Source organism: Wolffia australiana, chromosome 3 (genome assembly GCF_029677425.1).
Source record: "Wolffia australiana isolate 7733 chromosome 3, ASM2967742v1".
NCBI lineage: Eukaryota > Viridiplantae > Streptophyta > Magnoliopsida > Alismatales > Araceae > Wolffia > Wolffia australiana.
Window position 1 is genome coordinate 4,298,813 of NC_135837.1, and position 27,153 is coordinate 4,325,965.

General features: G+C 37.8%; 1 protein-coding gene across 1 annotated transcript; it reads left to right on the forward strand.

The window, feature by feature from the left end:
• The first annotated feature begins 13,603 nt into the window (after positions 1–13,603).
• On the forward strand, positions 13,604–14,440 carry LOC144700701 (fasciclin-like arabinogalactan protein 9). Its single transcript, XM_078572172.1, has one exon. It carries the CDS (start codon positions 13,632–13,634, stop codon positions 14,292–14,294), a length of 663 nt encoding a protein of 220 aa, XP_078428298.1. The 5' UTR covers positions 13,604–13,631; the 3' UTR covers positions 14,295–14,440.
• The last annotated feature ends 12,713 nt before the right edge of the window (positions 14,441–27,153 follow it).

The window sequence follows — 27,153 nt, forward strand, 5'->3', positions numbered from 1 at the left end:
AAATAAGTTTTTTTGAAGATATAAGTATGTGTGGGTCAATGAAAAGGCAACGTTTAGATTAGGGCTTGGATACATTATAACCCTGCATCCAGAATAAAATTCAAATAGTACAGGACCAAGACAGTTAAGTAGGATTGTTGAGAAGGTGGAGTTGTAGTGGGGTTTCACACAATTAATCAACACTCAACCTCTTGATCATAGTGCTTCAATCATTTGATTTTTTCCTTTTCTGAACCACTCCACTAGGTAGCCTAAGCATTTGGCAACCATCTTTAGATTGTCAAAAATTATCGATTGAGATGTCAAAGAATGCTTTTCATCTTCTCTGAGAGACTAGGTTTTCTACCTATGCTTCTTAGACCAAGGATGAACATACTTAAAGTTGGTTGACGATTTTTATTTAAGCTAATGAGATATATCACCCTATTTTTACTCATACTAATGTATGTATGTCCTCAATACATAATTTTTTTTTGTGTTCATTAGAATTTCTGACGTGACACAAATGAAGGTATGAGAATGTATGTTGAGTTGTATAACTTTGATTGCCAATCCAGACTCAGAAGGAAACATACATATTGAGATGGACTAAAACTTCAAATCATGGGTGATCACATCACTATTTGGGGAAAATATCTGGTTACACCATAGTTTTATGGATGTGTTTATTCAAGCCGTTCATTTGTGTGGCCTCTAAGTGTATCCACAAGATCTTGAAAATATTAATTATCCTCTTGGCTCTTGGACATCACGATTAAACCACACAAATCTTCTTACCATCTTTTCATGCTACAAGACACCTATTTTTGAGATGAATAAAAGAAAGGATGGGCGCCCAATCCTCATATTATGGGCACCTAAGAATGGGTCCACATATTTTTGTTAAAGTTGCAACATTTTGTGTATAACTATCAACATCCAAAAAAATTCTGTTATCATATATTTTCAATCCTTTATTCACATGACCTTGGGTATAGCTAACCATCAAATACTTTGTCAGTTTAGTTCATATTGATGCTCAATAGAAATAATTCAATAAGATTTTATCCAAGAAATGCATTATCCAGCAAGGGGCATAACTTATTGGAGTTAGTATCATGTTACATTGATGGTAACAGATCCTGTTGTACCATCTTATCACTATTGTGGACTCTTTCTGTATATGACCCTAGACTAATGTAAATGTCGTCATTAGAGATTGACACCTCATAGTCAAAACACAACCGTTCAGGTAGAGGTGCCTTTGGTGTCCTAGGTATTAAGATAACTTATACAACCATGGCACGAGTAAAATCTCATTGAGTCTTAAGCATAATATTCAATTCATTGAACTTGAAAGAGACATATCAGTAGGATTAGCTTGGCAGTCACAAAATATCTTTCAATGTCTTCAGAATTAAAGATTTTTGTTATAGATATCATGGCTTGACTTTATGTATCATGGGTTGTAGTTAACTCCCGTAAAGCTGAAATAATTACAACCTGCAAGAAAGAAGCCAAGAAGAATGAAAGCTCAGATAATTTTAAGAAACAAAAACACAAAAGGACAAATATTAAAATGCATAAAAATGAAAATAAGATTAATATATGTTCATCAATGTGGTGGAGTGGGTTCAAAAGAGGGGTGTAAGCTTCAGATTGGGTCCTTAATAATGGTTTTGGGTCCTCCTCTTGAGAAATTTTGAAGGGGTCTTTAGTATCGATGTCAAAGTGCTCTCATATCATTTCTTAAATACTTCTCATGTCTTAGATACTTCTCCTATGTATCAATAATCACTATCATATCATTTCCTGTATTTATATAAGTGCTCTCGCAAAAGACTGGTGAGAAAGATGAGGTATCTAGGATCCTGGTTGTTCAACCAGCTTAATGTGAGTGTGGTAGGTTTGTTTCTATATCTTCTCCACTTTACATTGAAAAATTGCATATCCTATCAAAATATTAGAATGTGGACCTGAGAAGTTATATTAATGGCTGAGGAAATAATCATTGATATTGAAGATATTTATATTCATACTTTCATATTTATTTTTATCCCTTTCTCCCTTTATCTCAACATTTCCTCTATCTAAATGCATAATCGCAAACACTTTATTTTTTGAGAATTGTCTATTTTTCTCTCCAAACTTTTCATATCTATTAATTATTATCTTTTATTTTTTTAATCCTTTGTACCTCCAAACTCCATTTTCTCCATCTTTTTTATTTAATATTCGCTTCCCTCTCTATCTTTTCATTTTCCTCGATTCACTTTCTAGAATCTATGCATCCAAAACATCCAAAACACCATTTGTTTTCTTTAAGTATATCATCTAACATCCAAAACACCATTTGTGTGTGACCCTGTAGGTCCATGTATTAGTATACTTAAATAATTTAGAGGCCAATTATCCATTTATGGCCTTCAAAATTCATTATCTACATCAAAAATATTGATTAACTAATCACGGATTGGTTTAACCCACTCGATAGGTACAGTTTGTAGCGTGTGCTGCCAAGATACACCTCATACTCTAGAAGATACAAAATACTTTATTAACTCACTCATGGGACCTTATTCTCATTAGTTAACATGTAGGTATAATCCCTCACCCTTTTGGTGTTCCTGAGACAACCTTGGCTATGGTAAACTACTAAACCTTACATAGCAATCCATGTTAGTAGCAATGCATTCATAAATCATTGAAGAGCTCTTCTATAATATTCTATTACTTTCCCACGGAGTTCATCAGATTGATGGAAGGCAAAAATTGATGGGAGGAGGAGAGGATTACAGAGAATATGGAGATATAATGATTGTACAATTAGGTATAACAAGAGGTGTTTTAAGGGTTTTTGAAGTAAGTTTGGTGATAAAAATGAGGAGTCACGAAGGAACGATGGAAGAAGAGATATGAGAGTCATTGTTGGATGTTTTTGCAATGAGATGGTTAGAGAAGCTAACGTAAGGATGGAAGAGATAACAAACCTGAAAAGCGACTGAATTCTCACACAAACCCTCTTCTCACATGCCTATCCTAGGTTGGGTGATTATAGACTCACTATGATTGCTTTCGTCACCTCAATCATAATTCTACATCATTCCCAAGCATAAAATAATGGCGATAATGGGTTTTTACCTATCCTTTTCCTTCTGGTATTTTCAAGATAAGAGAGGAGCAAAATGCTTTGAGGAGAGATGAAGTTTAGGTTCTTATAGAGCCTACTTAGGTAAGAGGGTCATTTTGGTCATTTGAAAAATATAATTTGTGCTCAAAATCATGATCATAATATTTCTAATTGAAGAAAATGTTATAGGGGCACTGACATTGAAATTTCAGCCCAATCGGATCATTGGATCAAAAGTTATTAACATTTGAAGTTGGAACATTTTGTGTTGTTTGATCGTCCTTTGAACAAATTTCTACCACATGACACACGTGTCTCACCCTAATTGGGTGTGACAGTGTGCTTTTTTGAAAACTAGTAGAGAACCCTTCGTTATCCACTGGATAGTACCATGTAACTTCTATACTTTGTGACACACTTTATTATTCATTGGATAATTCCATGTACCATTGGTTCATGTAATCTTTGGTAGAAGCAATATGAAAAATTACACAAAACCCCTTGAAAATCAAATCCTAATATATCTCTCCTTTCAAGTCTTTTTTATTCCAAATTCCTTCATTAGACCAATAATTCAATCATCTATACTGCTAAATCCTCAAACATCTAAAATCATGAAGAAAATTTTGTTTTAATTAGATTGAACCCGACCTATGCACAAAGTAGATCTGGCGTTGGCTCAATTTCCCTATAGATAGGGAATTGACTGGCTTGACTTCTTGGATGTATGGACCATTGTAAACAAAGATTGATGTTTCTTAAAACATTTAAAAACCTGACTTGGCTGTAGGCCGAAGTGGATGGCATGTTTGGCCCTCCTTGTCATTATAGCTGGATTCACACCGTGATGTCTTAACTATTGTGTCACATCCAAATACTCATTTAAAATGCAAAAAACAAGCCATTTCACTTCCAAGAAGTCAAATGAAGTTAGAATCCCAAAATAATCCGACCAAATGCATAAAATGATGCCTAACGGGATTACAATGTGTAATTCATGTAATTGTAGTATTTCATCATAAGATAATCATAATTGCATGTTTTCGTGATGAATTACCATCAAAAATAGCATTTTGACGCTTGTATTGAACTACAAATTTTTCTTTATCACTGGCATTGAGTCGGTGATTGCTTTGAGGTTCATTGTTAGATAATTTGGGATTCGAATATTCCATTTTGATGGAAATATTAATTATTCATTGATACAATGTATTTGTTATAATTCATGTCTGATGCTTACAAGGAATTTGATGAATGCATGCTTGAACATAGTTTATTATGATGAGATCATAATACAAATATGTTCTAAATATTCATATTTGAAGGATATGGGAGAAAGACTTAGAAGTACCTACATAAAATATCGCAATCTAGTCTTATTCATATGATGAGTATGGCCTGTCCCAAATCTATTTATGTGGAAACACAAAAAAGATAATGGGTGTTCTTTAATAGAAAGAGTTCAGTAAATTGATGCATATAAATATCTGAATGGTGTTATAGTACATTTTGAATCATGCTAATTAACACCACAGTCGTGTAGGTGGTTTTTAGACATGAGACACCAAAGATAGCTTGTGTATGGATGCTTCTATTTTGATAATTATCTATGTGTTGGTAATCATCCAACTCCAATCGAGATTATTTTGAGTGCATCAAGAACTGCAATCAAATTTGAAACAATCCATTATTAATTAATCTATATGATGATATTATAATTTAATTTGAATTGAAAATAGAGATTATTACCCGCTAGAGTTGGTAACTAGATAGATAAAGAAGCATAGAGGGTCACATCCAAATGGTCATTGGGACCTAGGAATATATACTTAGTATTAATATGGGAAGGCCATAAACAAAATTCACCCATGCCAGAATTGTTCAGAGCTCATCCCCTTGTTGTCCCTTCTACCCATATCTCCTTCCCAGTCCTAATGTAATAGAGATGATATAACTACAACGGCCAAGCATGAACAAAGATTGTCAAGGTGCACGAGTAAATATGATGTGCCAAGTACCCTCTGGAGGCTGCATACTTGAATAGCTCAATATGCCTCACTCAATGATCTAAGAAATGATTGATGCAGTCTATGCCTAGCTAATATGATCAATAATTTTATTGATGCAGTTAGAATTCTATTCAACGTCTTCTGCTGCAGGAATCCAACTTGTGTTATTCATATCAAGGCCATAGAGCCCATCTCACATTGATGGCCTTCCATCATCCAGAGCATCCACATCCTATAGGTTATTTTCCATCTCTAGATTTTCAGCTTATTTATTTTCATGTGGGAAGGTCCAGTGTTTTGATTTATAAATTTATTAAACTCATTCATACACTTTCAGCTAATTATATTATCAATCTCAGGAGAAATATTTTACATACTCTCATGAGTTATTGCAATGATGATTTATTATTATTCTCTATGATGGGGTTAATTTCAAGAATTATAAGAGGCTGAGTTGAAAGTTCACCTGCATTAATTCTCTTAAGAATAATATCATCCATTTAACCTTTCTTTGCATTGAAGTTGTCTCATTCCTAGGACTTCAACATCCCTCTTCGTTTAATCTACTATACACTATGAATTCCAATGAATGCTGCCTAGTTCTCCAACTCATTTTCTTTCATGTTTCATAATCATAAAAAATTGTATTACTTTGTTATAATATTTTTAATTAGAATGAATGGATTGAAAAGGACAAGTTTAGGTTCATGAAGAAAATCTGCTAACGTTGAAGAGATTGAGGGAATAAGGATTGAATGAATAGTTGTTCCTCTCTCCATTGTTGTAAATTTGCTTGCCTTCATTTGGATTTACATTTGAGGTAGCGAGGCCTTTGTCTTGCATTGAAAATATATTCAAATGGTCTAAAATAAGGAAAGAATCATCAGGATGTTTTTCACTAGTTGAAATAAGAGGGAGAATTAGTGGAACTATTATGTTCTCATTCAGCTCCTTCATGGCCTTGTGGATTTTCCATGTTTTGATATTTGTGTTTTCTATTCTACGCTCTAGCTCAACCAACTTCAAGTCAATAATTACTCCAATATTAGGAACTAATGCTCCTGCCACTGCTCAAAAACTACTTGGCTGGTATGCCATGTTGTCTGCCTACTTTTCCATTGGTTTCATGGGCTCATCTACACGTGCATCTAGAAACATTCCTCCTCACTAGCCGTATACACCCCATTTTGCACTAGTCATATCACTGTTCATAATAGATCCCAAGGCATGGGAACTTTGAAGTTAGTCCATTTCCCAAACTTCATTAGAGATGTGGTTCTTTAGTAGAAATCTATTGTAGCTTCTTCACAGGAATTTGTTTCCCCTTCTAAATAAAATTTATATAACAGGATGGTCTCTATTTCACTGAATGATAGGAATTTATGCAACAATTTTTTGCATCAATTCTTATCGCTGTCCCACACAAGAAAATGAAACATTCACGTTTTAAGAACTTACTGGGTAGCTCCTAGTGCTCATGAAACAAAATGGTCACTCCAACTTTAGCATGCTTCTTATTGGATCACCAAAAACAAATATTTAAGATAAAAAAAATGGTAAATAAAAAGCAAAATGTGATAAGATTGGACTATTCTTACGTATTTAAATTTAAAGGTTTATGCTCACCTGCCTTCTTGGTGGCCATGCTAATTGAAAAGTAAAAATTCGTGTCTCAATGTGTCATTTTCAGGTAACATGAACATGCAGCAGGGATGTTCTGGCTTATGTAGGCTATGACAACTCAGAAAGGATTGTTATGTGCTCTGGTGAATCATGGTGTGGTGCTGCAGCTGATGCACATTGAATTCACTAGAGGTGATTCTGTCTTGTGTGGTTGGTGCATTATGGTGGTCTGTGTATGCCTAGTTGTGCCGCAGGGCCTGGGGGAATTGCTCACAATCACAATTCTACAATGCCCACTACACCTTTTGGGAATGTGGTGATAGGGATGATACATGATATAACTTCAGGATGAATTGTAGTTGGGAAGAATTCATATATAGGGTATGCTTTATGGGGGAAATTGATGCTTCTTCTCATCTAAATTTCTAGAAATCAGGAATTTAGTTCCACGGAAAATTTTGGATGAGATAGGAAGAGATGATCAATAATATTTTGATCTTCTCTAGAAAAACAATATTTTCAAGAATTAAAATAGATTTTAAATTCTGAACATAAGATGAAAGTGATTTTTTCGAATTGAGCCTAAACTTTTAAGTGAGTAATTTTATAAAACACAGTATGTGGGTTTTAATTTTATTTTTGAAAAAAAATATAATTTATATTATTTTCATGTTAGGGATTTTGGGAAGAATCAAGACGGGAATTAGTTAATCAAGATGAAGATACATTGTTTTATCAAATATCACAAATAATTTTTACCCTATGCTCCATGTGTCGTTCTGGGACAACCACTATTGGAGGAGAGCAGGAAAGTCATATGCAGATTCTAATTTTTCACAAAATCAATATCTAAGTCTAGATAGATGAAAGGGAGTATTTAAAATTTAGCTTCCATATTTGATTTTAATCTTATACTTGTCTTTTAATATGAGAATACCTTTTGATATTTTGATATTTTGAGAAGAAATCAAGGGCCTTTAATCACATTTTCTCTCTCCTCCAGGTTTTGGACGTAATGGAAATTTTTAAAAATGTAACCTTAAGAAATTGAAGAGGTTAACGGTTTCATAATTTATATTTTTCATAACTAATCCATTTTTCGATTTATTCTCTCCATATCATTTAGGAAAAGGGCTTGTCAGTCTCAAAAGCAATATAAAAAAAAGGCCTAATATTTGAAATGATCCCTCTCTCTCCTCATATAGATAATGCCACATAAATTATGCATTTATCAATCAATTACCTATGGATTAAAAATTTTAATAAAGGAAGTAGTTAAATAAATTAAATATTATTGACCATCCCATATATATGCATTGATAATATACTGCAATAAAGAAAAGAAACTCGTTTTCAGTTTCAAATTTCTATCAATGTTAAAAACCCATAAAGATTGATTTCACACTTTTTTATGCCTAATGAATTTTTTAATCCATTGACCATAGGGTAAAAGTTCACCTATTCTCACATTTAATTCTGTGTTTCCATAGTCAACTAATTCTGGATTTATATATACACGTGTTCAATATCATGAGTTGAACGTAATATACACTGCTTGAGAATGTTCGAAAAAAGAATTAAAAATTTATCCGTATTAAAAATTAATCAAATCAGTAATTAAAGCAGTTCATACAAATAGTAGTCACCGAGTGTTGAAAATTATAGACCATCCTTGGAACGAGCGAGTCCTTAATTAAAGTCTAACAAATAAATTCATAGATTGACTTGTCCCTTTCCAAAAATTTATTTTACGTTATAAAGTTTAAAGTAAAATAGCAAAAAAACTAAAATTGGCTCCCACAAAAGTGAATTTTACTTCTCTAATATTCGAAGTCGCATTGATAAAATTGATCTATTGGACACATGGCATTGTGATTTATTTACACAGCTCAAAGGAACTTTGATGTCTCGTAAGGGTAAAATATGTTGAATGATTTCAATAATATCTTTGATAACTTTATGCTGAGACTAAAATATATTAAAAAATAAAAGATTATAGTACTAAGCAAATTCTTGATCATGATTAGTCCACTGACAGGGCACTTGAAAGTAATGTGATACATTAATTTGATATGTTTTGTATTTTCACAACCTGGTATGTCTTATTTGTGAGATAAGCCCCATCACTCTAGTTACCTTAATGTATAATGAAGAATATTGTCTATGGGATATTACTCTAGCGCAATCATGCCTTACTAGCCACACTAAAATATATCTTTCTTATACAAATTTTAACAAGTGGTCCTTCTTACCAGCCCAGGGAACTATCATTTAGTTGATGATGACTCTTGGAATGAAGTGGATAATATTACCTTTGCTGAAAAAGGATATTCCAGTAGAGCAGTCAATAGAAATTTAATTTTATCATCATATAAAACCTTTTGTAAGCTCAGAAGTGCTCAAATGTCGATTATGGATCTAAAAATCATTAGAGAATACTCATATAATGTGTTTATATGCTTAAGACTTGAAATTTGACTTGGACTATAATTTCTTTTTTACTTAATGCCCTCACTGGACAACATGCACATCAATGTTATCGTTACCTCAATTCTCTCTTTTTTAATTCTATGTTTTATCAAAACACTTTTTTTAGTTTTGCTCCCGTGAAGAAGAAAACACGTGTGCTCATTCATTTCTATGAAATAAATGGGCAGTCTTCATCATGTAAGCACATAATATGAGTACTTTGTATTTTGTTTTATATCATTAATAAAGTTGGTTGATCACATTGAACTAAGTTTTTTATATTTTTTATATCTCTAATTTTAAGTCATCCGTGCCTTGCAATCAGATAGAATCAACTCAAATCGCATGATACATTGGAGCACATGTATTTAAAACTTATTTCTTTGATTTGTAACGTTATCTTTGATTTTTCCTTACCTCTGGCTAATGTAGTTAAAATAAGCATGATACATTGGAGCACATGATTTTGTAACGTTCTGTGTGATTTGATTTTATGAGGTAAATGGGCAGTCTTCATCATGCAAGCACATAATATGAGTATTTTGTATTTTGTTTTATATCATTAATAAAGTTGGTTGAACACATTAAAGTTCTAGAGATGGTCGTGCGGTGCGGTGCAAAAATTCGCACAGTTTGTGCGAATTTTTGATCGCACGAAAGAGACTGCAATGCGCAGTACGAATTTGTGCAAAAAATTGCACAGAACACCGCATAGATTCACACAAAATCGTTATAAGTTTTATCATGGCAGACAAGGCCTGCCTGCTGGCCGCATGGCTCGTGGACGAGGAGGAGTTTCTAACAGTGGAGGTAGCGGCGGAAGCGGAGCTCCGCCGAGAGGTGGTGGCGGATATTGTCTGCTGCACGACGACGTCGGAGGTGGCACTGGTGAAGGGGAGAGAGTTGAAGGTTGGGGCTCATTTGGACTTGGTGGTTTCCTTCAAGGAAGGGATGAGAGAGTGCGATGGAGAGGCGGTGAGGAGGGGGAGTGTTTGCGGGCCTCGGCCGTGGCGATGGAGGAGGTGGGGGAGTTGGTCGCGGCTTTTGCGAGCAGGGAGATGGAACGGGGCGACGTGGTGGGGAGTCTGCAGGATTTGGTGAGCGGGGTTGTGGTTGGGAGGACGACAGAGGAGGAGATTACTGTGCTTAAGTCTGTGGGGTCGGCTGCGGTTGATCTTCTCGCTGCCCAGCTCGCTTACGAGAAATTCCTCCATGGAGAACATTGAGTTTTTCTTCGTCGTTATTGTTAGCTGGTTATTGTTGTTGTTAATGTTCATCATGGTCATCATGTTCTCCTTCTTTTTCTGATCATCGTCATGGTCCTCAACATCACCATCATCATCGTCGTCATCTTCTTTAATTCACAGGAAGAAAACGACAGAGAGCGAGAGAGAAAATAAATCATGCATTTGGGTCTACAGAAAATTCGCACAAACGACAAAGGTCTGTGCCGTGTGCGGTGCGATGTGCGAATAATCTGTGCGACATGCGGTGCGAAAATCACACCGCACTGCACAATCGCACAAAAAATTTTTGGTCGCACGTTTGGACCTTCTCTACATTGAAATAAGTTTTTTTATATTTTTTTATATCTCTAATTTTAAGTCATCCGTGCCTTGCAATCAGATAGAATCAAATCAAATAGCATGATACATTGGAGCACATGTATAATTTGTAATGTTATCTTTGATTTTGCCTTACCTCTGGCTAATGTAGTTTAAAAAATCCTTGTGGACCCTGTTATTACTTTTTTCAATGTTATTTGGTAATGCTTACAGAAAGGCTGATCGAGCTTCTGGTGACAGTACACCACTTGGCCAATGATTACCAAGAAAAAATGAGGCTTTGTGTCATCTACTACCTTGGACGTACAGAAATTTCCCTCCTGAATAAATCACATTTAACAGCTAGCTAATATCCATATAAAAATGTTCCTCTGCACAAAACTATCTACCATAGTGGCGCTGGTAGTGTTATCACATTTTTTGTTAGGTTCCATGGACTTGATTGACAATCCAAAAATATTTTCAAAAAAATAGAACAGATCAATTCACAATGAATCTATAAAAACTACAAATGATCCAAACAGCTTACATATAATATATTCCACAAAATTTTGGTTCCTTAGACCAGTATCTTCAAGTCATTCATGCAACAAGACTCTACTGTCTCTCTGTATTATCCCTTGGACATTGGATCTTCACATGATTCACTTCCTCACCTCTTGAAAATCTTGGAATCATCTTGCCATATAGTAGCACTAGAAAAATACAAGACAGGGAGGGCGCCTCACCTGGTTTTTATGGGGCCTTAATAGGAGCACTTACAATATGAGTATCTACCAACGTAAAAATATATTATGCGTGTGAAATTCTTGGCCCACGTATGGGTGTAGTTTATAACGTTAAAGGTCCCATAGATTGACCAAATTCATTAGTTAACTTTATCAACATGTATATTATTTAACTTTATTAAGGGCCCCACTTGATAGGTTAACTTTCCAGTGCGGGGTGCTAAGCCAGACCTTGTGCTCTCGACGATTATGATGATTACATTGTCCTTCGTGGAACCTTTACTATAATCCTTCATCCATGCAAGTCTCCCAAATGACATGGGGTATGATTAATCCTAAAAATCCTAAAATGTCATTCTAGTTACCTGTATTACTCCTTTTTCCTAATATTTCCTCAATCCTGACTGGGGAGGTCAATGTGTATTCATCCTCAAGTATCTCCTTTCATACCAAGGATATATGATCCTATCAGGAGCATGAAATAACCTTTGTAGACTTGTTGCTATATCAGAGCTAGACTGATTAAACACGCACGGTTAAAGACTCATAGGTGATCTATAAGATTTTGTTGGTGTCTCAGGTCTAATGACCACCTAGTTATGGAATTGATGAGCCTGATTGAGGCCCTGGGTTTATACATATCAATTACATGAATTACTTCTCCATAGAGCACCCATTCTATCCGAAGCGCATTTACATGAATGGCTATATGATCAACAATACATTGATGTAAATAGGATTTGGATTAGTTTCCAAATATTAATAGAGAAATATAGAACTATAACACCTGTAAAAAATCATATATTTTAACAAAAACTATATCTCACTGCCTGTTATCTATTGATTTTACCCTTACCACATACTAATGAAAATTTTTACAAATATTTTTGGATAAATCACATATGTTAGAATATTGTTTTTACCATATATTTGCTTACTACTGATGGAATGAAGTAACAAGAATGAATTTGTGGTGAAAATAAACGCAGCTTCATTTCTACTTCTATTTTTGAATCCATTTCAACATTCAAAGTTTTGTTTTCAAAGAAAAGATTTCCGATATATAATTATCTTTTAGTGAACTCAATGTTGAGGGTCAGATGGAGAGAGGGAGATTGATATAAAAAAATATCAATTTGTCCTGTATGGACTTTTATAAAAAATTATATCGGTCATATTTGTAGCGCTTTACAAGTTATTTGTACTTCCCAGGCTTAGGAGGGATGAAACAGGCATGCTGTTCAAAGGGTGAGTCCTATCTACATCATTGGTCTGTGTAGGATTTTTAACTCAGAAATGAAATTATTCCATTTTGTGGGAGTTAAAATAAAAAATGATCTGATCAGAACACTATGATATTCAGATTACTGACAATTGAAAATAGGGTGCGGATGTCAAATTTATCTATTGGGTCTAGGGCCCCAGGTAAGTTTGGAAACTGGGATACAAGCCATGTCCCATCTTTGCTACAAACCCAAGTGAATTCCTTGTGGGATTTTTAACTCAGAAATTAAATTATTTCATGGGAAGTAAAATAATATAAATATCTGTCCAAATAATAGAAATTCCAGATTACTGATCACTGAAACTAAGGTACGGACATCAAATTGATCTAGTGAATCTGTGATTGCATATTCCCTTATCTAGATTTTTTACCACTGATCAAGATCTGAACACCACTATATTTATCTTTTAGTGAAATTATTTTCTTGATGATGATCATGATCATGATCTCAAAGCCATGACTCATGAGGTCCCCAGAAACCTGACCAGGCTCATAGACAAATGGATAGAACATGTCCTTATGAATCATCAAGTGGAGCTACGTTGACCGCAAGCCCATGTGAGGGACAGCTCAGCCAACCACAGCTGTCAACTAAGAAATGACCTTCGGACCCTCCTGCGCCGCCTACGCTACACTTATCAAAACAAAGAAAACGAGCGATGGCATGCATATCCACGCAATATCTTGGATATTCATTTTCCTTCAAGTCGCTTTCTACCAGAAGCAGCACGGAAACCGCAATACAAAGAGGAAATTATTAAAAAATACAGGAAGTAAAAACAGCCGCCGGTGTATATAAGCGGCCGCTGGGGCCTTGGAAGCTCACCTTCTTCGTCTTCGGCTATGGCGTCTTCTATTGCTTTCGCGCTTCTCCTGGTAGCGGCGCCGCTGCTCGCCGGCGCTCAGTCGCCATCCCCGGCGCCATCGCCGGCGGCGTTGCCGGACCCAGTAGCGATCTTGACGAAGGAAGGAAATTTTAAGACGCTGCTCAGCCTGCTCACGCAGGCAAAGCTCGTCGACGCCATTGGAGAGCAGTTGAAAAAAGGTCTCACCATCTTCGCCCCCACGGACAGCGCCTTCGAGAAGCTGAATAAGACTCTGCCGTTGGCTTCTATCCCTCAGGCAACGGTGACAGCAGTGCTACTTCTTCACGTTTCGCCCAAGTTCTACAACTCGACGACGCTGAAGGCGGCGAGCAGCCCCGTGCAAACTCTGGCTGGCAATTCTACGTTGACTGTCCACGCCGCTGACGACCACTTTAATATTTTGGCGGGAGGTTCAACGGCGAAGGTGAACAAGGCGCTGTACGAGACGTCACCTCTCGGCCTGTTCTCCATCGACACCGTGCTGCTTCCGGCGGCGCCGGGGGCGGCGCCGGGGGCGGCGCCAGGTCCGAAGTCGGCTGGGCCGGCAGCGGCGCCGAAGTCGGCGGGGCCGGGCTTACAGGCGAGGGCCGGCTGGGGGGTCCTTCTGATGGCCGCGCTCGCGTTCCTGGGCTTGCTCTAATTCACCAGTTTTCTTCTTCCTCTTCTTCTTTTCTATCTTCTTTTCGTATTTCTGTATGGACGCCTCTGATCTCTGCGCTCTCTTGTACTTGCGTTCGTCTTTTTTCCACTTTGATTGATTTCGTCTACGCGTCTGTTTTGATTAAATTCGCAAGTCTGGATGTAGCTCACCGTGGTTCAGACGAGCGAGAGAGGGGGAGAATGCATGAGAACGAGCGAGTGTGAGAGAAAGAGTGTCGATGGACGATAATTTCAGAGTGGACGAGAAGAATGGGAGTTGAAGGCGATGGATTTCACCGCCCGTAATCACGTCCCTATTCATACGGTAGACCCGCCGCGTCACGTGGTCGCTGGCCACAACCAAACGTTCTTTCCTACACTTTAAGGTGGTGAATAGCGAGATAGAGACAGATCGAGAAGGATAGTATGGGGGGTACCCGCGATTGATCAATATCAGGGATGGAGGAGGTGACACGTAGGGCTAAACGTCGTCAATGTCGGTATCTCAATATTGCTTAAATCCGAAGTTTCATCGAGAGGAAGCTTCCTGGAAATAGGTGAGGAGAAGATACAGGTAAATGTATGGAGTATTATAATTACTAAGAATATCTCGCTCGTCTGATATGTGGGAGACCTGCGCGGTATTACGGAGAAAACTGCCGATGTGCACGATGTGAATGGGAACCGCTAGTAATGGACCAGATGGCTTCATACGTTTAAGGCAAATCCGGAGACGATACATTCTGCCGTACTCTCTTTGTTGTCAACGGGTTCGAGCCCGATGTGGAACCACAAGAATGCCACGGGAACAAAACCTTCATCAAAGACTTTGTCTTTCACAACAAACAAAAACCATGAAAATATGTGGCGTAGTAGTAAGTATGTCGACCCATTGCCCACCGTTGATTCTCAAAATGGGGAAATTAATATTATGCAGAATAATTGTAACAGGGACCAAGCAGAAGCTTAAAGTCTTGGGCGAACTTGATCCGCTTCTCTGTCAACAACATGGCCTCGGTCTAAATATATAACTGCCTCCACTTTCCAAGTTGAAAAGCACAGAAACCCATCATTTGTTCAACCCTGTTCTTGCAGAGTTTCATTTACAGTTGCCAAACGCCATGTTATCAGTTTTCAATTTGACGTAGGAAGACTACGTAGTGATCGGCTAGGGAATGGATGACGAAGGAATGGACGATTGGGTTGACGGGGCAAACTACGGGTAGAGGGACGATGAGGGATAAAACAGCCACATAAATCACACGAACGGATTCGGAATTTAAAACCGATGAAAATCTGGTGGTGCAGCTCCGTCCCTTATCGTGGGCGGGAGTACTGTCTTTCCCCACCGCGACGATGCCTAAGCACCGAAATCAATATCCGAATTAGCGTCGCGACGATACACTCGAGAAAGAGAGAGAGAAGCAAAAAATCCTGACCAAATCTAATTCTGACGGCGGTGGAAACTTCACGGGAAAATACTGAACGGAGAACACTTCGACACCAAAGAGTTCAAGTCTACCTCGGCACCGTAGTGCGTGAAGAGGATGCGAGAAATCGTGACGAAGCTGGACTAATCCGGGCGTTGAGAGGCCCACTAGACGACGGGATCTGGAGGTTCTTGGCGTTGAATGACCCTGGTTGAGACTCGGACTGGTTGCTCAAAGGTCAGAGTGCTTGGGCGTGGGCATCGTCGGCGGGACGACTGACGGGCGCTACGACAGGGTGTCGCGGATCCAACTGCGCGGTCAGTTGGCGGGGGAGGTCAAGGGGGGAGTCGCCCCCTTGCGGGGTTCGTAGCTGCGCCTCGAAACCTAAACGGTATGCATCGCCGTAAGAGGCCTGGAGGGCGTCCGGAAGCGCGGGTGACAGAAATGCGGCGTGCACAGGGGGACCCTAGGCGGCTTGAGGTGCAGCCTTGGGCGGCCTGGGGCGGGATGCCCTGGGCGGCCTAGGGTGCAGCCTTAGGCGGCCTGGGGTGGGGTGCCCTGGGCGGCCTGGGGCGGGATGCCCTGGGCGGCTTGGGGTGCAGCCTTGGGCGGCCTGGGGCGGGGTGCCCTAGGCACCCTGGGGTGCAGCCTTGGGCGGCCTAGGGCGGGGTGCCCTGGGCGGCCTGGGGTGTAGCCTTGGGCGGCCTGGGGTGCAGCCTTGGGCGGCCTGGGCGGGATGCCCTGGGCGGCCTGGGGTTGTTACCCTGGGAAGGCGAGAGAGAGAGAGGGAGAGAGAGAGAGAGAGAGAGAGAAACGAAGAGGATGGAAGAGAGGTGATAGGCCGGAGACGCGCTGGCGGCGGCAGCGGCGGCGGCGGCGACAGCTAGGGTTAAGAGGGATAGGGTAGGCAGGGCAGTCCTCTAGGAAGAATTAAACAAAACTCAAATTCTTGAAATTATGACTGCCTAATGTTTCTTGAAAACAATGGCCTATATATAGGCCTTGGAGGAAAGAGAAAATGACGAGAAATTAAAGACATGCGCCGTGTCACGCCAAAGGGCAGTTGTGGATCAGCCTCTAGCGTTGTGTCATGACGCACGTAGGGATGTGCGCGGTTGGAGACGTGCTTGTCGACGGTTGCGGCGTGTTGACTTTGGTTGACTGTGGTGGGTTGACTTCAGTTGACTTTGCCGTTGGGTCCCAGGTGTGTTGACTCCGGTTGACCATGCCGTTGGGTCCATAGCAGGCGTGTTGACTCCAGTTGATCGTGGCGGCGCGTTCGACGGTGATGTGTTGGCGTCCTTGCCATCACAATTCGATTTATGTTTAAATGTTGAAAATGTCAGACCCTTCAGCCCTAAGTTTCAAGATTGTGTAGGATGACTTGGTACATCCTAGAAAGTAGGATGATTTGGTACATCCTAGAAAGTAGGATTACCTAAACAGTAGGATTGTGCCTACTTTCTAGGACCGTGCCTAGTTTTTAGACGGCATTTAGGCCTTGGTTTGTGCCTATAAAAGGCTTCCATCTCCCTTGTTTTCTTTATCCCAACACCCCTTGATGTATTCTTTTTCTCCCTTTGAGTTGAGTAGATTTTCTCGAAAGTTCATTTGAACTAGAAGTCTCTTCCTCCTTCCCTCTCTCTTGGATTTGGTGCTCTCTTGATGGTGACGCCGCGGGGATGTGACGAGGCTAACAAATACGCCTTAGTGTTTCTCTTCGTATCGGCTTGGGATCATCCTCGACATCTTCTGCAGTTGTTCATGTCCAAATACGCTTCCACGAGTCTTTGCGCCCAACATTAAAACATTTTCATTCCGAGAAAAATATGCAGTCCTCAATTTTTTTTCGAACAAACAACAATGAGGAATAGTGTTTTCTTCATTCAAAGCTTTTCACGTTTAGTACAAATCCACGATGGCCAAATTTAAAAGCTTAATCAAAAACTAAATGCAATCGAATGGGAATAACCTATTATTCAAGAAGTACGCCGGCAATTAAGATTTATACAAACTGATGACTGAAAATATCCCAATGTTTATTAAAAGTAGAACAAGAAAAATGAGTAGACCTTGGAGGAAAATATTTATCCCTCATTGTTTTCCTCTCTCATTCTCTGACTCTCTCTTGTCCATGACGAGGATATGAAAAATGAGTAGACCACCACTATCTGATATCCAAATTAAATTCAGGAAGCTATAGATACTGGATATTAGACAGATATCAAATGTCTACCAGATATCAAATACTTAGGCGAATGTCGTAGTGCTTGTTACATGGCAGGTGTTGGATATCAAACATATCACTAATTTGGTGCCCGGAAATTGATAGCTGATATCCAGATATAGATTTTTTTCCTGTCAGACTGAAATTTGTGGCAATACATTGAATTTACTAAAAACCCGTGATTATTAGTTGGCGCCTTGAATGCTTTTAGCTCGATATGCATTGTCAGACTGAAATGAACGTATGGATTGGGTACATGAGTACACCTTTCAATGTTCAATTTTTTTATTTACTTGCCCCTGTCTAGGCATATTTTTGGCAAAAGATTATTAACGTTATACTAATATTATAAAAGTTATCAATCTATTGGTATTAGTTTAATACTATAATCTTATAGTTCTGATTTAATTTAACTGAATTAGAGAACTCTGAAAAGTATTTCAATTCGATATAATCACTCTAACATGGCATGATCCAAATCCTGGCATATGATTAAATAATATCACTATTATATCAAAATTGCTTTATATCATTTGAATACTCTACATTTCTTTATAATTCACACTAAACTTGTAATCAAATTTTATTGTTAGGGTTTAGAAAAGAAACAAAAGCATAAAAAATCATGATTCTCATGAAGTTTGACATATTTGTTTTGGCAGAAAAATAGATCTTCCAGATATGGGTCATTTTCTCATATAATTAATGCAAGGGATGCATTTTTCTGCAATAGTGGGCACAATAAGATTGGCATAAAAACTCTCTCATCAGGCACAATTTTATTAAGCATGAATTTAATTGATTTTCTTGCTAACTCACAAAAGTCGGGCCACGTAGGACCTTTCTTATAGGGCTCTATAGCCAATAGCCCTACTTGCTTGTTGTGGGAGCTTTCAGCTTCAATATAATAGGCTATAGCATCTTCTAATGACTCGGATGGCAGGAGAGATCATATAGGCTATTGTTGTCTCTGTTCCCTGAATATGTTTGACAAGATTATCAATATGCCGTTGGAAAATTTGATGATGATCATCATGTCACATCTCGTATGGTTGTAGTTTCTATTCGGTTAACATGATCAATGTAGAGACTAAATTGCGAAAGAATATGACAAAACTCTTTCACCAACTTCTGCACATCCTTCGATAACTTCATCAAATTCCATTTTGTACTAAAACTCTGCAAAACTTTATCAATGTCATCACATATCACATAGTGGATGTGATATTTCAATGTGTTAGGTAGTCCAATGTGACCATGTTACTATCCTGAACATCTGGATCTTCTTCAAACACTCTGAAATACGCTTCCCATCATTAGGCATAATTTCCGATGACATGCACTAACTTCTCCACCTTCATCGCCACCTCTCCCAATTATCGTAGATGTCACGCTTTCTCATTGCCATTGGACATTAACAGCACACCTCTATGGAAGTTATCCTCATCACTCTCAAACTCATCACCTTTCCTTCTCACATTGCCTTCTTGGAGCATGTTGGATGTGTAGAATTGAACGATACATGGGGCAGTTTTTTGAGAGCTAAACATCAGGTCGATGATCTTTATCTTACTCACAATGACTGCTAAGATCCTTTTACTAGTAATATAAGACACCTGTTGTTGGGTTCAGTACGTTGGTTCAGCCATGGGAAACACGTTTTATGGATGCGGAAGCGTGTCGATCGATTCACAACTGATCTTTACAACTGATCTTTACAACAAAATATTTAATGTACCTTTTTGGGGAACTTATTCCACCCTTGACATGCTTACTTTGAGATCGTTCTGAAGCAGTTCACGCGTTCGACCTCTAAAAATATCCACGCGATCCCTCAGCGCTTGGATCTCCATCTCTTGCTCTTTAACTCTTCTCAGGTACTCTCTCCTTGGTTGATGTAGAGAATAAAGAAAGGGAGGAGCTCTCAAATCAGGCTTGCATGGGTGCTTAAAATGAGACCCCTTTCGCTCTTTACATTTCACTCAAGGGTTTTCTCAAAAACCCTCCAAAGTAAAATATATCCAACAATGCTCTTATGACCTTGTGCATGTGACCCTCTAGGCCCATGTATCGTTCTTGTTAATAACTTTAATGGCCCAATGACATTTATTGACCAACCTTATTAATTAACTATGTCAACATATAGATTAATTAAATATGGATTGATTTAACCCAATTGATAGGTTAAGTTTCCAGCTTGTGGGGTGCCAAGGTACACCTCGTGATCTAGAAGATACCGAGTAGTCTCAAACTCTCTCAAGGAACCTTTACCGTCATTAGTTACCGTATATGTATAATTCATCATCTGCTCAAGACTCTCAAACGACTCAGGGTATGGTTAATTGTAAAACCCTAATCCATCATTCCATTAGTACTGACGCACAATGGGGATCATTGGAGAACACCTTCTCTAATATCCTCACTACCCTGGCCAGAGATTTTTCTATATTGTCTTCCTAGAGTCAATCTCCTATTATACCGAGGGCGGATGATCTTGTCTTGACCACTCAATCATCTCCATAATTTTCTTACTACATCTGATCTATAACTTATTTGAATCCCATGATTGGAAGCTCGTAAGTCATAGTCAAAAAATATTTGTCCATTCACAAGATGTCATTGGTGTCTTAGGTCAATGGATCACATATACAACCATGACTTGAATCAACCTAATTGACGCTTAGGTGTAATACCATTCAGGGATTCATATGGATCAATTCAGTGAAGTCTTTCTCCAAAGAGCACCCACTATCTGTCCTTAGTGTCACCACACTGATAGCCATAGGATTAGCTATACTTATTGTATAAGTAGGATCAACTAGTGCTCTTGGATCCAGATTATTCGATGTCCATCTCGACTATCAATCAAATAGGAATATCTAGAATACGTGTTTGAAGACTAGTGATCACTGTATTGTGATCTCATCATTATTCACTAAGTCATTGCATGTATCCATGGACTTCATTATAAACATCACACAGAATAATAATGAACGCAAATATTTTATTTAATTAACTTAAATAAACATGGTAGTGTGATTGGCTTGACGGCCACATAATATCCATCACCTGTAAAATCCTAATTCTAACTTAAAATGCTGTCATTTTAGATGTTAACCTAGGGATGAAGTCCAAACTCTGTACAGCCTGGACAATGATACATGCCATTTTATCACTATCATACTTTCCAACGAGTTCTCAAAGGGCAAATGGTCGCTCCTCATACACCCACTTCTTGTTACCTGGTGAATGGTTAGTGTAACACTCGATGAATATTCAGAACATATTTAAAATTTTTTTCATGTGGTCATGCATTTGGATCATACATTGGTTAATGACCTTTGTGCTTGGAAGGTCTATGTCTGCTTGTGTTATGTAGTGAGACAACTTATTGAACGCTACATTCTAAAAGATGGTACATGGTGAATACGGCAAGCAAATCAAACATTAAATTTGGTATGTTGTCTCATGAAGATATGGCCTTATAAAGGTTAATGTTGAAGATTCCCTCCATGTCATTGGCCATCGATAGCCATAGATCTAGATGACTGCTTCTTATTAACAGTATCCTTCAACTCATCATATCCTGCAAGAGGACAATACTTAGAAAGTTATCAAAAACATTAGTGTGCATGTCTGGCTCCCACTTGATCACATTCTTTTCCGTTGTGTGGATTATTGTAACAGCATAATCACCATAGCGCCTGTCATCAATTGGCGTGAAGTTAGTGTACGGTGATCAATCTATTTGAACGTTGACAACTTTGGGCCCAACCACATGCTGTAACGCACAGATCCTTATTTTATTTGGTATCTATACTAGAGGTAGCTTGAGGCAGGATAGTACTACCAGATGCAGCCAGAGTATGAATCAGCTTTGTATAGTTAAGGAAAATATGAGAATGAATAAAAAGAGAAGGAACAAGAACATGGGCGATGATGATAAGACTACGATAGATAAATGAAGGGAATGAGGGAAAAGAGGAAGAAGAAAGATAAGAAAAATGAGATAATACAGAGAAAAATGAGGAGAAAAAAATGGGAAAATAAGAAGGAGAAGAATACAAAGGAATATATTAAGGCGAGGAAAAAGAATAGGAAGGGGAAGACGAGAAAAAAAAGAAAAAGGAGAATAAGAAGACAAAAGAAAAGAACTATAAAAGGAGAACATAAATAGGAGGAGAAAAGGAAGATAAATGAGCATAAGATAAAGAAAAAAGAAGAATAAATAACAAGGGAATAGGAAACCAAAATAGGAAAATAAGAGGAAGATGTGGAAGATGACGCACATGAAAAAGAATAAGGAGACAAAAGGAGAATATAATGGAGAAGAAGGAGAATGGACAGATAAGTAAGGAGGAAAAAGATGGAGGATGAAGAGGAGAAGAAGAGAAAGGAGGACAATGAAGAGAAGAATAGGAAGGGGTAAAAGGGGGACAATGACAAGAAGAATAGGTAGGAGGAAATGTTGGTGAAATAGGAAAAACATTGGATTGAAAAAAATGAGGAGACAAAGATGAGGAGGATGAGAAGGACAATGAGGAGATAAAGAACAAGAAGTAGCTGCCTAGCCCGGTCACCATCACCACTTGCGCTTCACTGTTACATGAACAAGAAGTAGCAGTTGATATTTGGTAGACGACCTAAAAACAAATTACATGATATGTAGTACATTGCACATGTTATGTAACTTATCGTAACATGATATCATGATATCATGTTAGATATCAAAAAAATTGATATGACACTGATTTCTGATATCATCCTCCATCTCTATCTTGGACTTTCAGAAAATGCCCTTCCCTGTATCTGGTTGAGAATCTGCCCCAATATAGTCATCTAATATTGGGTACATGACAGGTGAAAGAGAAAGTGATAAAAATATTTGAAGCTGCCAAGCCAGTCACACATTCCATATCATTTTCATTATTCCTCATATATGCTGCTTATAATGAATTTCATGAATACATGATGTGACTCAATGAATTATAGGAGATTATAATTCAAATATCATTTGTCCTTAGTCATGTGTTCTGAATATTCCTTTTCAAGTTATATTCACGAAGGATATTAAAATATCCAGATAGAAAAACAAAATATAGTCCCACTCATACGATGATCATCACCAATCATACCCCTATTAATGTGGAGCTGCTAAAGATAGATAATGAGTGCTCTTTAGAAGAAAATATTCACTAAATTGAATTGTGTGAAACATTCTATGGTAATACTGAATTTTCAATCAGGTTGATTCACATATCTGTTGTTGATGAACCAAGTATTAGGGTTGAATCGATAATTAAAATTTATATAAAAATATTTATAATTTCTGTACGGACATAGCTTGACTAAAGGTTGAACTGGGGGATTTACATGTCACTTCTTCAATCCTCTACTCTTGGAGTGGAAGGACAGAACCAAACAAGATTTTGAATCCAAAATTTTTTCTGCTAATTGAAATTGGGAACAAAATCCAAGCCTTACGTCATAGAATGATAGGTACTCTATTTATAGATCAAAGATAATGGATGGATAGACAATGCAAATGTGGTACTTCTTCAAAATTAAAGCTCAAAACTCCTTTTGGATAATTAGATATCATTGTTTTAATTTGGAAAAAACTTTGCCAGTGTGGCATGCGATTCTGGGATTTCAAAAAATTAAAATAAATTAAATTTTAAATTTTCTGGTTTTAAAATAATTGTTTTCTCAATTTAGGGTCAAAAAATTTGATTAACGTACCAGAAAATTCAGAAAAATCACAATACCATTTTTAACGTATATTAGAAACCCTTTAAAATTTTAAATACATAATAATAATTTTCAGACTTAAAGCATTACTGAATTCTTCAAATTTGTATTATAAAATTATGACAAGGTATTATAAAGTCAATAAAAGTAGTAAAATTCAGGGTAAAAGTGAATGAATTACTATCAATATTTATGATTATTTCAATTAAAATAGTAGATAAAATACATGAATTGGCTATAACAAATTCCATGATATTTATGATTATTAGTTATGTTAGTTGGCTTGGAACAGAGATACCAGAAATGACTTGTGGATGGGTGATTATACTTGTGACTTTCTAATCATGGATCTCTAATTTTTTTTGAATTGTTGCAGCACAAAATCTACAAACTCATAAGTGAGTAGTCAAGATGGGATTATCGGCCCTTGGTATAACATGAGACAAGTCAAGGAAGATGATGCTAGGAAGTCATTAGCTAAGCATTGGAATTTTGGATAAGAGTGTAATAATTTCTGAATGCATCAGTACTAACTCAAATGACCAACATGGGCCTCAAGGGTTTCGCAGGTTATCTTTCGAATGTTGAAATATGTAAAAATATATACCTAGATGATAATTTAGTGTAAAGAAGGGAAGGCCTTTAACAAGATTCAGTTAGGATAGAATTTTATTCAGTGGTACTCTTCTTCTCTCTTCTGTCCTTTACTCTACATTCTTGATAAGATTTGAATGATTTAACGATGAGAGTGGAACAAAAAAAAGATTGTCAAGATGACACGATTATATCTGTAGGCTGCACACATGAAGAGCTCAATCCCTCTCATTCAAAAAATGGAGAAATCATGGATTTGATCAATGTAGAGGTGATTTGATCTTTGATTTTGTAAGTGCCATTAGTATTTTTATCTCAATTAAGGCCACATAACCAAACCGAAAGAAATATTAGAGATAGAGAGTTAGGGAGAGGAAAAAAGAAAAGATAGAAGGATGGAGAGTTAGGAGGGGGAATATTAAAAAAAGGAGATAGCGGGGAGGGAGAGGGAGGGACAAAGTTGGAGTGGGAGGGGAGAGACATAAATAGAATAAGAGAAAGAGAGAACAGAAGGTCAAGAAACATGAGAGAGAGAAAAAAATCAAAAAATTATAAGGCAAAGATAAAAAATTTTTGTACCTCAAATACAGTCAGATCTCAAAAAATTTCTTGAAGGATCATCTAAATAAGTTACTGCCTAACGAGGTTGCATTTTCTCCAAATAAACATTAAATATACAATTAAACCCATCGTTTATTCAGGAGATCCACCTTCAACTGAGTGTTAAGATTACACATCCCTCAAATACATGAAAGCTTAGACCAGGACAATAGATTCCATACAATCCATTAACAAAACAAATAAGCAAAACACAGGTTACGTCCATCCGTTTCCTTGTGTTTAAGAAGATGATGTAGCAAAGAAATCAAAAAATGAATATATAAAAGACAAGCAGAAACGGGGGAATAATTCTTAAGACATATGTAAAAGTAAATGTCTTTAAGGCCCGACAGCAAAGAATAACTCTTGAAATAGAGATTGACAGAAATCAAGAGTACAGTTGCACAATGACTAAAATCTTCACACTTCTTGGGCACTTTAAGAGATCTTGAAAGATAAACAACAGTTGGCATACATGCATAATCCCGAGTCAAAGTGTTATCACTTTTTAAAAGAAATAATTTATATCTGGAGAAATAATTTTGGTTTGATTTAATACCACATCAATAAAAAGTTAATTGGAAATAGGAAGAAAAGTAGGACATAGGTTAGGAAATATAATGTTATTGCTCCAAAGTTTCAAATAAAAGACAAATCCAATCCTCCTAAGCACCATTATTTTACAAACTAAAAACTGAAAAATAATAAATGTCTTATTTATCCTGATCGGTATCCACAAATTCATTCCATGGCGCACGACTAACTCTCCAACTTAAAATTAAGTGCCAGATTGTAGAAGAGGAGCATTCTTATTCTTCTTCTTTTTCTCCACGACAAAAAGCAATCTAGGTGGAAACACCCGTCGAGGCACCCACACAAGGTCCAATTATTATGTTTTTTATAAGATGAATCAAAAAACTGGACCGAGACCAATTCTTACAAGACTGGTACAATAAAATTGTGCCTAGTTATAATTCCTAATCAAATATCTGGCACCGACGATTAGCGATTAGATTTGGTTGACAAAATGCCTGATCTGATCAAAGCTTCAAAAATCAGATTGAATCCCCAATTGGTACCTCCATTTTTGGAGTGAAGAAATTACTAATCTATTTTAGGAGCACCAAGAGTCCATAGAGCGGAGAGAGAGACGAAGACAACATCACAAAGAGAGACTAGGCAACAGATAGAGAGGAAGAGAGATTGAGTGTCAGAGCAAAGAGATCGAGAACAGCAATGAGAACTACAAGGACACCTCTTGTAAATGTTTTGAATTTTATACTATCCGTCTATGATGTAGAAAGAGAATGAGAGAGGATGTGATAGAGAGAGAGAGAGCGAGAAATAGAGACAAAGTGACAGTCAAGAAATTATACGAGGAGGTGAGCGATAATGGGAAAATTGGTAATTTTTCTTTCAAAATTTTGGAATGACCCATTAATCTTTGATGAAATTGTGCCACATAATCAAATCTCAAGCTATGAGCAATACCCAGATTTAGCGCGTGTCGGCCTCAATGCTTGGATGAGAACACTACACAACCGTCTATTGTGGAGCAGAAGACTTGTGTTTTTGCTTTAGAATGCTTGGAGGTTAAGCAAAGAGGGTGGGGACATAGCCCCATATATGAATAAGGTCATTGCATTAATTATCAGAATGTTACATCATAATCGTAGTAATTAGATGGGGAAAGAGCACAGATGATACCAATGTAACAAGGTGAGGCGCCGCGCACTTGAGTAATGTTGCTCTTGCACCTCGAGGCCTGCAGCCCCGCGCATGTGCGTATCCGCACTGTCGCTACATGTGTGCCCACAGTTCGGGGGCCTCACACCCTTGGGTCATGGTACTCGACACATCTGCTAGTCCAACCCAACCTTAGCGCTCGTCACTCTAAGCATATGCGCTGACACCATTGCGCATGGTCCACGTAAGCACTACTGTGGTCGGTGCCCCACAATGTGTGCAGCATGCCCAACAGTAACTGAAGGAGCATGGCAATCGAGTTTTCCAATATAATATGATTAAACAAGAAAAAGCATAGTTTTATAACCAATAATAGTATTTGAAATCAGACTATTGACCATGCTGTAGTTCATTGATTAATGGGTTAGAGTTGTCACATGAATGTTGACAGGTTTGGAGTTGACTGTGGACTTGGTATGGGCTTGACTGCTCCTCTAGGTCCAAATTTTCCATAGACCATGTTGGTTAATGCTTGATTGGGTTGGACATGAGGGTGGACATTTTGTGCCATT

Coding starts and splice junctions, on each gene's coding strand:
- LOC144700701 (XM_078572172.1), top strand. CDS start 13,632: ATGGCGTCTTCTATTGCTTTCGCGCTTCTCCTGGTAGCGGCGCCGCTG.